At 48.8% G+C, this 12,172-nt stretch overlaps 1 protein-coding gene across 1 annotated transcript in view; it reads right to left on the reverse strand.

The window, feature by feature from the left end:
- Positions 1 to 1,767: 1,767 nt before the first annotated feature.
- The window catches only part of CACNA1A (calcium voltage-gated channel subunit alpha1 A), a 134,721-nt gene continuing 124,316 nt past the window's right edge, over positions 1,768 to 12,172 (reverse strand). Inside the window, exons 44-46 of the mRNA XM_027851278.1 lie at positions 8,243 to 8,429; positions 4,991 to 5,238; positions 1,768 to 3,480 (exon numbers count right to left, since the gene is read on the reverse strand). Coding sequence (XP_027707079.1) covers positions 2,785 to 3,480; positions 4,991 to 5,238; positions 8,243 to 8,429 — 1,131 coding nt within the window. The 3' untranslated portion in view covers positions 1,768 to 2,784. The remainder of the gene's footprint in view (positions 3,481 to 4,990; positions 5,239 to 8,242; positions 8,430 to 12,172) is intronic.

Below are 12,172 nucleotides of genomic sequence, written 5' to 3' on the forward strand. Positions count from 1 at the left end.
TTATTTGCCCTCGGGGGCAAAATTTGAATTAATGCCTGGAAGTTTCAGAGAGGTAGAGTTAGGCTCAGTTTAAGGGAGGAAACCCAACAGACAAAGAACACAACCTTCTTAACCGCTTGAGCTAACCCAAAATAGAATTAGCTGCCTTGAGAAATAAGGGGGGTCTTCAAACAATGGCTGAATGCCCACTTATTGAGGACGTTGTGGGGAGATGGGAATTCTTACTTCTAGAATGGATTAGACTAGGTGTTTTCTGAGGCTCCTTCCAACTTGGATGCTGTGATTCATTGCTCACTTGCCACTAAGTCATGTCCTAGGGTTATTCTGTCATCGCCTGATGTGCGACGATTTAACTCGAGCCTCATTGCCTAAGCTTGGTGAAAGGACGTGGGCATTAGCAGTAACTTTCCAAGGACCTCATACATATTTCCTCAGTAACTTATGAACCCCAAACTCGATTTGAAAGGGCCCAGCTTTAGCTTTAGGGGCTTAGCATCTCTACACAGGAGACGTGGAAAGATTTTAGACTGAAATTTAGAGGAATGCACTGAGCAGGGTACCAGATACAGGTCTCTGTGTCACTTGGGCTCCCTAGTTCCTGCTCACTACCTGGCTTTCATATGGTACAGGGACAGGACTGGAATCTGGCTGACCCACCCTCTCCTTAAGACCTTAATCTAAGGAATCTTAGGTGGAGTAGGGAACCACGGAAAGAGAGATGTAGGATCTACCTAAATGGTTGGAGTGGGGAGTTGAAGACAATCAAATTCTTGAGATTTGGGGAACTTGGAGGATCAAAAAGCCCCTCAGTCTTCCATGAGAAATGGGGAGCAGCTTTCTCATCTCTCCTTCAACCTTTGGCTTGCCTCAGAGCCTCCCAAATTCAACCAATGTGGATACTCTGTTGGCCGTGGATCTCAGCCGCAGGGGCTCAGAGACAAAGGGCTCTGCCTAAAAGCAAGAAGCTGTGTCAGGCAGCTCATTGCTTCTAGCAGGGCTCAGTCTGTGATCTCATAATACATTCCTTCTGGCTCCAACTTGGCACCAGAAGAAACAAATAAAATAAAACTCATTAAGCCTGCCAAAGCTAACCTGGCCAGGGCAGGCTAGCCCATTCCACAGAGAACTTGCACAGGGCAGCAAGACAGATGTAACAGGTAGCTCTTGGTGAAACCTCACAGAGGGTGTTTTACAATAGTCCAATAGCCACAGCCTCTCCTGTCTCTTGGCATCCAGGACCTATGGTTTCCTAGGATGCTCTGAGCCAGTCAGGTGTTACCACTACTTGTTGCCCCAGGGAGTGCAGTCCATGGACAGAATCTTTCATCACTGGCATGCAGAAGCCAGGTGTGAGATCCCCACAATAAAGGTTCAAGGGGGCAGGGGGCAAGAGGAGGGCAGGGCATCTGCTTTGAGTTCTAGCTCCAAAAGTCAGTTCCAATTGGCTTTTTGAAATGATCCTGTTAGGGAAGGCAAAGGTTATTCCAATTTCTCTTGGCTAGAGGAATCCCTTCCCTAGCTCACCTCCCTTTGCTCTTTCTTTCCTGGTTCAAGGCCTTTCTGATTCATCATTGTCAATAACTTCTACTTCTTTGGAGAAAAATGAGAGAAAAATACTGCTTTCTTTGTTGTCCCTGGAAAAAGCTTGCTTGTGATTATGAGCCCTTACCAAGAGGGGGACTAAGAACATGGCAACCCAAAAACCCTTTTAGTTTGATTTGTTTTTGTTTTTTTTATTTTTTGTTTTCTTTTGAATTTCATGCAATAATTCACAGTCCCAAGCCCACAGTTTTCAAACAAAGTAGGAAAAAGGAAAAAAGAAGCAAAGGAATTGGTGGTTTTGTTTTCTGTTGTTGTTTCAAGCAGGACCAAATGTCAGAAAAAATGCTGCTTTTCTCAATCTTTTTTTTTTGTCCTTTTTAAAATTTAGTTTATTTTTTAAAATTTATTTCTGCAGGCAGTATTAATAGGGTTTGGTATAACCAGCAAGCACTCCTCTGTGTGTGTGTGTGTGTGTGTGTGTGTGTGTGTGTGTGTGTGTGTGTGCAGGTCTGTCTCAGTGTAGAGGAAGGTCTGCATAGGGGCATGGACGGGGGAAGGGGGGTGTGCTGTGTGCATTTATATTGCATCAGGTCCCTCTTCACCAGGAGAATGGGCACTAATTCTCCTTATCACTCATTAGGAAAAGGAAAAGTTTAATTGAGATGATAAAACTCATCAATAGAGGTTTTCTTTTTTCTTCCCATTTTACTTTTTAAAAATGTTTTTTCCCCTCATTTTCCTTTTTCCCAAAGTTCTCCAAAGTTGCTGAACAAATTCAAGCTCCCTTTAGTTATGTGGTTTGTCCTCCCGAAGGGCTCTAAGGTAGATGTTCCAGGAAAAGTGTCTGCTCTGGCATGATTCAGCAGGTCCCCAGACCTGCAAGTTGTAGCCTTTTCTTCTCAAGGATTATCCTAACTTTGTCTGTAAGGGACAGACATGTTCTGGATCCTTGTTTCTACCCCTTGTTACTGCCCTTCTCTTTCCATCCTCAAGAAAGTTTTTGTTTCTTCCCTTTTTATGAAAATCTTCGTTTTCCAGCTTCCCTTCCCAGCTTGTCCCTCCCCTTGCCCATACCTGCTTGGCAAATTTAACAAGAGTTTGAAATTAAAAAACACTTTTTTCCATTTTTCATGACAGTTATTGTAGTTTTGTCTTCTGGTTGTAGGTTCATGTGTGAATGGGGCGTTTGGGGGATGTGTGTGTGTGTGAGTGTGTGTGTGTGAGGTGCACACACATCAGGACTTAGCACCAGTCATCATCGTCAGTCTCACTATAGGGTTCGTGCAGTCCTTTCCGGGGGCCTTGCCCTCGATGCCTGGCCAGTCCGTGGGTAGGATAGTAGCCATTTGGTAATCGCCGTCCGTGTCTGGAGGGCGAGACTGAGGCTGGGCCTCCTGCCCGGGAAGTCCTGGGCGACCGCCCCGTACCAGAGGAGGCGTGTGGCGGGGTATCGTAAGTGAAGGCTGCCTCTTCGCTCCCTGGGCCGTCGGCGTCGTAGTCTGAGCTCTGGTAGTAGCCGCCGTGGTGCCGGGGTCCCGGGTGCCCCTCTGAGGTATGGGGGCTAGGTGCTGGCCACCGGGACCCAGCGTGGCGGTAAGCCCTCGGGGACTCATTTCTTGGTAGGGCAGTGGCATGCCGCTCCATTCCCGGTGAGCGGCTACTGCCGTGGCCCCCTCCAGAGGGCCGTTCCCCCACCTGGTGCTCAGCAGAGGGGGCCTGGTACCTCCGTGGTCCAGGAGTGGAGGATCTGCAGGGGCGCACTGACTGCTGTGGCTGCGGCGGCTGGGGACCTGCGCTGCCAGCCTTACGGATCACTGGGGAATAGGACACATGTGGCCTGGGGGTGGAGGGGGTCTGGGGGAGCTGGCGGCGTCCACGCCGCGGTGTGCTGGTACCAGATGTTGAGGGGACTGGGCTTCCACTTACGGAACTACTGCCCTACACGAAAATTGAAACAAAGGAAATCAAAAAAAAATATACAACAAAATCAACCAAGAAGAGACAGGAGGAAACAGAGGACAAGACGGAGAGAAGGAGGCAAAGGAAACAACAGAAAAGAAAACCCAACAGAAAACAGAGGAGGGAGGGGAAGGAGAAAAACAACATTTTAATGGAAAAAAGGAGGAAAGCAACAGCCACAGGGAAGAGGAAATAAGAGACAACAAGGGAGATAAAGTAAAAAACAAACACAAAAACAGTGAGAAGAGAAATGAGAAATGGAGTCTTGTAAGTTTCGGGGTTTAAAGTAGCAAAAGTTCCCAAAATTACTCACGAGTCCAGAGGACAGAAATAAATCATAATTGAAACCAAAAAAAGGGAAGCCAAGGGTTAAAGGAAAAAAAAAACACAGCAGGGCAGCGGGCAAGGGACATGAGCCAGGGCCAGGCAGGGCCAACTGAGCTGAGGCACTGTCCAGAAAACCAAAAAGGGATTTCAAACAACTTAAACAAAAGTAGCTGCAGTGGAAGAGGATGGCATGGGTAGGGAAAGAGGGCACCACATTTGTGGTCACCTGGATTGAGCTAATGGCTGATGAAGTGCCCTCCTTGGTATGGTAGCCACTTCATAGGGCTGGGTATCTATCCCTCCAGGGAAATGAATGAGTGTCTCATTCTCACTTTGTCTTGTTGGGGGGCGGGGGTTGACTCCTCCTACCCCCACTATATTATGGGCTGTCATGGGACCTGGAATACAGGGAATTATGGAGGACAGCTGTCATGGCTGAGACAAGGAGAATTTCTGGGCTTGGCCGGTGTCCCTTCCCCAACTCTAGGCATGGGTCAGCAGGTCTTTCCTCCCAGGGGAACGGAGGGGAGGAAATGGGAGGGGATGTGTGGCTGCGAGGGCAGAGGGGAGAATGAGCTAGTTGGTGGCAGGGCTTTGGTTCCTACCCATCCTACTCTTTCTTGCCCAGAGTTTTTTTCCCTTTACAACTGCAGCAGTTGCTTGACCTTTGCCTGTGTGGTGGCACTTGAGGTCATTTAGTTTGGGGAGACTCACTGCCTACCTTCTCACCAGTTCAGTGGTTCCCAACACAAATTTCTTTCAGGTACTAACCTCAAAGGGTTTTGGTGCACAAGTTATTCTTCACTACTTGTTAGTGCTCATTTCTGCCTGTGTGTCTCTACCCTGTTGCTACCTGCCCCTCTCTATATCCTGGAGTGTAACACATCACTATTCTGTTTACTCCGGAGCTGGGGGAACCCACTGGAGTGAGTAGGTCCTGAAGGAGACCCATGATAAGAACAGGCCCCATTGCTATGAGCACAACTGCACAGGGTGTAGTGGAAGATGGCTTGATGGGGGACCAATCTTACCCAGCCTCCCAAATTAGATTTCTCTTAAGCCCTGCCCTTAGAGCTGCCAGCCTGACCTTTCACTCCTCACATCTCTGTGCTCTCCATGACCAAATGGAACCAGGGGAAGAGGGGCAATATGCCAGACCCACCTGCCTATGAGCCATATGCTCTCGGCCCTCGCTGGGGGAACGAGACCAGCGTTGGTCTCGGGCTCGGGGCCGTCCATACTCAGACCGCTCCTGGGAATAGCGCTCCTTGTCAGAGGATGGGTGGTGGTGGTGGTGGTGGTGATGGTGCTGATGGTGTTTTCGGTCCTTGGGCCTTCCTCGCTCCTGGTCTCGATCTTTTGGAGGCAGATCTCCAGACTGGGTGGTAACACTCAGGTCTGTTCCCAAGCCTGGGCCAGAGATAGGAAGAGAGAGCCATGACATGTAAGAAATGGGTAGGGGAGGCAGGAATGCCTTAAGTACTTTTGCCCTGCCTGTAGGCTTCAGACCTAGTGGGGAAACTGTGTTGATGGAACCAAGAGGAACTCGGTTGGGGGAGACTGCCAGAGTTACTCACCAACCACTCCCTTGGAGGTTCTCACTTCTCTCTTGTTCCTTACCCTCAGCCTCCTTGTGCAAAGACTTTCTACAAATGCTCTCCTTGTTCCCCAGAAGGAGAGCTGCCTCCTTTTTTCTTCCAGGCTCCTACTTGGCGTTCCCAAACAGCTCCTCTTTGAGCCTCCAAACTGTGTCTCCCACTGGCTTTGGACCTAATTCTTTGGCAAGAGGCTCATTCTCTGTTCCTCACAGTTTCCTTTAGCTATGCTCTGTGGAGGTCCCTACAATGTCTCCAAGTCTGATTCCTCTCCAGATACTTAAAGGGCATCTCCACTAAGGTGCTTCTGGGTTCCCGAAACTTCAGTGTCAAAACTGTACTTTCCTAACAACTTAACCATTTCCATCATCATCATTAGCCCAGGTTATTATTCTCCTCCTGGTCATCTTTTGACTCACTCCTTACATCTGACCAATGTCTATCTCTCATTTCCATGGACACCATTCTGGACCTTCCCAAATCCTCACTACCTCATGCCTCCACTTGGAGTCCTTTCTTTAGCTTCAGTACACCTGAACCCCCCTACAAAGGACCTTTCTAAATGCAGACTCTTCAGTCTGCTGTTTAAGCTCTCTGTCAGGTAGACCTCTTGCCATAGTATTTTGGAGTTAAAAGCAACCTTTGGCATGATTTAATTCAGCCTCCTCATTTTATAGGTGAGGAAGCTGAACCTTAAGCAGGTATTATTAATAATTATAGCAGAAGTGATAGAGGTGGTTGGCAGAGTAGGGATCACATTACCTAAGACCCCCCTGTATCAGATTGGTCTTCTCATTCGTTCCATCTACACTTTATCCATCTCTGCCTTTGCTCATACAGTTCCTGCATCATGGAAGGCCCTTTATCCTAATCCTATTTACTTTTCATTTTTATTGATGATTTTTTTTGATAATTAATTTATTTATTTTTAGTTTTCAACATTCACTTCCATAAGATTTTGAGTTTTACATTTTCTTCCCCCTCACTTATTCCCCACCCACCCACGCAATAGTATACAATCTGATATAGGTTCTACATATACATTCATGTTAAGATGAATTTTGTTTTGATGCATCATGAAACCTTTACTAGGCTCCCAACATTTTAATCCTATTTGTCCTGATGATGCCTCCTTCCTCTATGAAGTCCTCCTTGAAGTATGATCATAATAATAATTATGGAATTTAGGGCCCAAAGGGACCTTAGTCCAGTTCCCTCATTTTCCAGACAAGGACATTTTGAGGCTGGGGTAGGGGAGAGACTTGTCCAAAGTTACACAGACGAGAACCGGCAGAACTTGGGACGTGAAGCCAGGCTTTTTGACTCCAAACTTCATTTTCACACTGCCCACCTTAGCTGGGGCTCAAGCTACTCTTCCCTCCCTACATAATTTGCACAGAATACACACATTTGCTTGTGCTGCCTTCCGCATTTCTTCTATCTCATTTAGACCATCCACCTTCTCTAGGGGGGGACCATATTCTCTCTCCTTCCTCAGTGTCCTCGGTATGCTAGGGTCATTCATTCCTGCCTCAGGTAACTTTGCTGTTAGCTCTGCCAGGAATACCCCCCCCTCTCCTCTCCTCAGCTCCCCTTAGGTTCCACCTCCCACATAATAAAGCCTCCCCTGAGTACTCCAGTTCACACTAGCCCTTCTCTAAACTCCCACTGCCCATCCCAATTGCACAGTTTAACACTGGTGTCTCTGAGTATTTCATGTGGATCAGTCCAGCCTCCCTCATTAGACTCTGAGTTTCTTGTATCTCTACCCTGCCCCCAAATGCTGGGAACAGTGTAGACCTCCCAGCAGTTGAGGTCCCCAATTTGTTCCTTCCCAAAGGGAGGGGTCAGCAGTGATGTGAGCTCCTGAGCAATCACTCCCATGTGACCCGTGCACAGGCCTTGCTCAGGGCAGAGTAAGCTCTGGAATCCTGCCTGTATGCCTTTACATTTCTGACATACATCCAAACCTCTGAGGAGGAAGGGCAGAGGAATTATCCAGAGGGGTTAATCCAGTTGTCCTCTGGCTGGTTTTTGTGGTTCTCCAGACTCACAGACTCCTGTTCTCATACTTCAATGAATATCAGAGTTGGGGGGCTTCAGAGGCCATTTAGCCTGACTGATCAATAATCCCTATGACAGCATCCCCCAACAAACTGGCATCTAGCCTTTGCTTGAGGGCTTCCAGTGAGGGGGAACTGACAGCTTCCCAGGGCAGCTAATTTTACTTTTCCATCATTTGAATGGTTAGGAAGTTTTTCCTTATATTGATGCTAAATCTGAGTCTCTGAAACCTTCACCCATTGTCCCTAGTTCTGCTCAATGGGGCAAAACAGAACAAATTTAATTTCTCTTCCACATAAAAGTATTTCAGATACTTGAAGACAGCTATCAAGTATCTTCTCTTCTTCAGGCTAAACGTCTTCTGTTCCTTTAGCCAGTCTCCACGGAGAACCTCCACTATCCTAGTTATCCTTCCCTGGATGCTCTCCAGTTTATTAGTGTCCTTCCTAAAATATGGTGCCCAGAGCTAAACATGATCTTCCCAATGTGGTCTGATCTTGGCCACCATTCGCTAGGTGGGATTGGCACCTCTGCCTCTCCAAAAGCAGCTGAGGTCACATCCCTTATTTTGACTGCCATACCATAATCTTGGTTCATAGAGCCTCCCGCCTCCCCCCTCTATACTTTTCTCATTCCCTACTTTGGCCAACACAACATTTCCCACAACTTCTCTCCTCAGAAGAGGATGATCTAAGATGGTGTCCTGCTTGGACGACTGGCCAAGCAGGGAGTCGTGGGGACGGGTGACACCCGACCTGTGTCCACATCTGTGTATCTGCTCAGGGAGCGCTCTGACGTCCGGTGGCCCCGCTCGCGACGGCGCTGGTGGTGCCGCTGGTTCTCCTCTGGGGTGATTCTTTCCAGAGAGTAGTCATCTAAGCGCCTGCCCTTGTGGCCCAGCATGGAAGCTGAGCGCTTCATGGGACTGCTATCAGAGATGGTCTGAGGGTAGAACAACAAGCCCAAATGTATGGTCACTAATGAAGTGGTCACAGAGGCCTGTTGGCAGCCAACCTCAGTCTTGGGGTCATCCCCACCGGGCTATCAGTAAAGGGAGGGCAGCTTGGAGGTGGGCCTGTCCCCCACCCAGGTGCTTCCACAGCAGGGGCGCCTGCCAGGGAGGAATCTCTGGACATGATTTGAGGTGTTGCCCCTTTCCCCCATGGCCACAATCACTGCAGTGTCTGTAGCGATGGCCACCATTACTGTGTGGTGCCATGGAAGGCAGGATTAGAGAGAAAACTGGGAAAGTTTGAAAGGGCATTTTGGGACAGGACAACCCACCAAAGAAGATGATCAGTTCCAGTTAGACATTTGGATTCCCTAGCCTTAAACACCCCACGTGAAAAAGCATTTGCAAAGTCTAGCCAAGTTTCAAGTGGAGTCCAATGAGGTCTAGAACAGTTGGGGCCAGGACTCCCAGAGGTCATTCTTTTCACTCCCCTACCTTGGTATTATACAAAGCTGATGGTGATACTCAGATTCCCTTTTTATCCTAGCTTCTGTATCCCCCTATGGAGTGGAATGTAGGGGAACAAAGGATTAATATTTCTCCCAGTTGGAGCCCAGCCAGAAAGTCCAGGCAATAGGTCTCCATTGCCCTAAACTGCCTTTCTGGCTTATGAATATTCATGAAAGCAAGGAGAGGCTGTCTTTAAGTCCGAGGTGAACCCCTTCCTGTCCTGTACTTCTGCCAAGGGGACTAGAACTGTTTCGGCTTGGCTCTGGGGGTCACTGAGGCATAGCAGTCTAGGCTGATGAGGGAGGTAACGGTGGCCATTTTGGACTCTTCATGGAATTCTTTCAAACCATCCCAAAACCTCAGTCATGCCCCTGTCAGTTTTGCCTATGACCTATCAACAGTTTAATGTGTTTGAGGAGGGAAAACTGGCAGGGCAAGGGAGCAATTACTTGTCCACATAAGCTACCCTTAATTGTCCACAATTGTTCTTTTAGTAAGGATTTAGCTAAACCGTTTTAGGTGCCCTTGAGCCCTGAGCTCCAGAAATGCTACCCCCATGACCACTTGACTTTCCTTGGACTCAGTGGGAGGGCCTTGGGTTAGGGGGCAGGATCCCCAGAAGCAGGACAGCCCCATGGAAAAAGCCTGGAGCTAGGAGAGTCTAGAACTCTAGGTTCTAGGCCCAGATCTTTGCTAACATCTTTGCATCTTCTTTCATTTATCTGTCAAATGAGGATAGGGACCTCCCTACCCTTCCTGCCTCACTGACTTTCCAGTCAGCTTCTTTCTGAGCTGAGCCTAGCCTTATAAGCTCACCCTCAGAGAGCAGGTCCCTGCATCTGTGTGTATCTCTCCCCTGTTGCCTCAGGCCCATCAGGGGGCCGGGATGGCAAAGCTTCTCCCCACCCCTCACCTCTTCTCCAGGGTTACCTCCTCTGCCATCTGTGAGAGACACATATACATTGAGCATAAAAGTAATGTGAGGAGAGCCTCTGTTGAGGCTGGGCCACAAGTGTTCCACTGATTGTTGGAGCCTGGGTCCACAGAGAGCTGGCCAGCAAACAGGGCAGCTCTCTGGCCTCTAATGACGTTGGGTAGGTGGAAAAGGGAAGGTGGAAAGGCTGTATATAGCAGGTGCCTTACAGGGAAAAATTGCCTCTTCCCATCCAGGCCTGAGTAGAGAAAAAAGTGTTTTTGTTTGTTTGTTTGTTTTTCCAAAAGATGTCCTGCTCTTTTTGTCTCCCTTGGCCCCTTCTCTTCTGTTGCTGACCTCACTTGACTGTATGCTTCAGAGGGAACTCTATTGTTTCAAAGTGATAGAAGGAGGGAGGAAGGCTGGGAGCCCAAAAGCTTGTTGTCCAGGACCCAGGTGGACAGCTTATTGCCCCACCTATGGCCAAAACACAATGGGGGAACAGGACAGACTGTGCATTCCTCTCCCTTGAGACGGGCAAGGGGAATAGAGGAGGGAGGAAGAAGTGTCGGTAGGTGTGTTGGTCAGTTTACGGCTTAATTAGAGCCTGGAACAATGGGCCCCTGAGCAGGAAGGAGGACTTCCTGAAACCTAAATGGGAGCTTTTGGGAAGAGAGGATGTGTAGACCTGGCTTCAGCAGCCTGCCTCTGGGAGGATGGGGAGGCCTCCAGCCTGCAACACAGACAGAAGGTTTAGCTTAGGGATTTGAGGTCTCTGGGATGGTCGATAGATTTGCCAGGATCGAGAAGCTAAAGAGGTGAACACATCGTCAAAGACATTGGGGCCCTCGGGGAAGCTGCCCAAGTCATCTTGAGAGAGGAGACATTAAAAGTCCATCAGTCTACTAGACCGTGAGCTCCTTGAGAGCAGGGACTCTTCTTTCATCTTTGTAATCCTCAGCACCAAGCTCGGTCCTCTGCACATCGAAGGCTTAGTAATGTTTGTTGAATTGGACCAGACCTGGTATCAGCCACAGAGCTGTTCCCTCCTATAGGGCTACACAACCCCTCAGCAGCAAGAAACCTCCAGAGACCCTGCCTGAAGAGAGAGAATGGGGTGGGGTGGGCTGCACCAGGGTGGCAGGCACAGCCTGGCCCTGGCTACCAGAGCGAGCCTGCGGCAGAGGTTGGGGACGTCAGGGATCAGCAGGGAAGAAACAGGGGAGGGGCTAGAGCTTTAGCGCCCCTCCCCACCCCAGTCAAGGTACGTACACTCAGATTATTCCCACGAGGCCGGCCCTTTCTCCTCTGTCACAGCCCCACAGGATGGTGCACACAGAAAGAACAGAAAGAAGAAAATAAATATCAAAGCAAAAAAGGAAAAGGAGGAGCTGGTTGGTGGGAGGAGAAATCATGTAAAAATGTCACTCATTGAGTGAGGGGGACAGCAGAGGGAGGATGGGGAGAGAGAAACCTGAGAAAAAGTGAGGAGAGCAAGAAGGAAAATCAGAAAAGATTAATGTCATCAGTGAGCAGCCACTCCAGAGAATTAATCTCAGAGCATATTACACTCTTTTATTTATGCTGGGCAGGTTTGCTTGGAACAAACCACTCTGCTGACATGTTAAGATTGAAGAAGACAGACAGGAAAAGGCCAGACAGATAGAAAGACAACAGGGAGGCACAAGACGGATGAATGTGAGATAATGAAAGCAACACGGAGATTGGAGCAAGTTTCCCAGAACCCTGACCATTGACCCTGCCTCATGCAATAAGTCCCCTGACCCTGCCTCCCCGTCATACGCAGGTGGCCTTCACAGCCCATTCTTGCCTTTGCTAAAAGCTGCAGTGTTATGGCCCTAGTCTCCTCATTCCACTGATGCTGGCAAGACCCTGGTGGGCCTCATTGCCAAAGGCCTCATTCTCATAGGTTGAGGGTGTGTGCACATGTGTCTCTAGGGCATGCAGTTCTCATCCTGTCCACCGTCCCTCCCACTCTAGCTCCCAAAGCCCTTCCCTTCCTCCTTAAGCAGACGCATTCCCTGAATATGGAAGGAGGAGAAGGAGTTCTTCCTGATGAACCTCTGCCCCTAGAGGAAACAGTGCAGCCTTTAGTAGAGTTTAGGTGTTCCCACCCCCTATCAAGCCACCCACTGTTCCAACGCAAATGCCACACATGAAGCTTGTCTAAAGCCAAACATGCAAACACATGGACTAGTCCAAGGTCTTTCATAGACTCACTGGTCATTCATGTGCCATTCTGTCCATCCATCCATCCATCCATCCATCCATCCATCCATCCATCCATCC

This window comes from Vombatus ursinus, unplaced genomic scaffold (genome assembly GCF_900497805.2).
Source record: "Vombatus ursinus unplaced genomic scaffold, bare-nosed wombat genome assembly UNPS02009173.1, whole genome shotgun sequence".
In the NCBI taxonomy this organism is placed as follows: Eukaryota; Metazoa; Chordata; class Mammalia; order Diprotodontia; family Vombatidae; genus Vombatus; species Vombatus ursinus.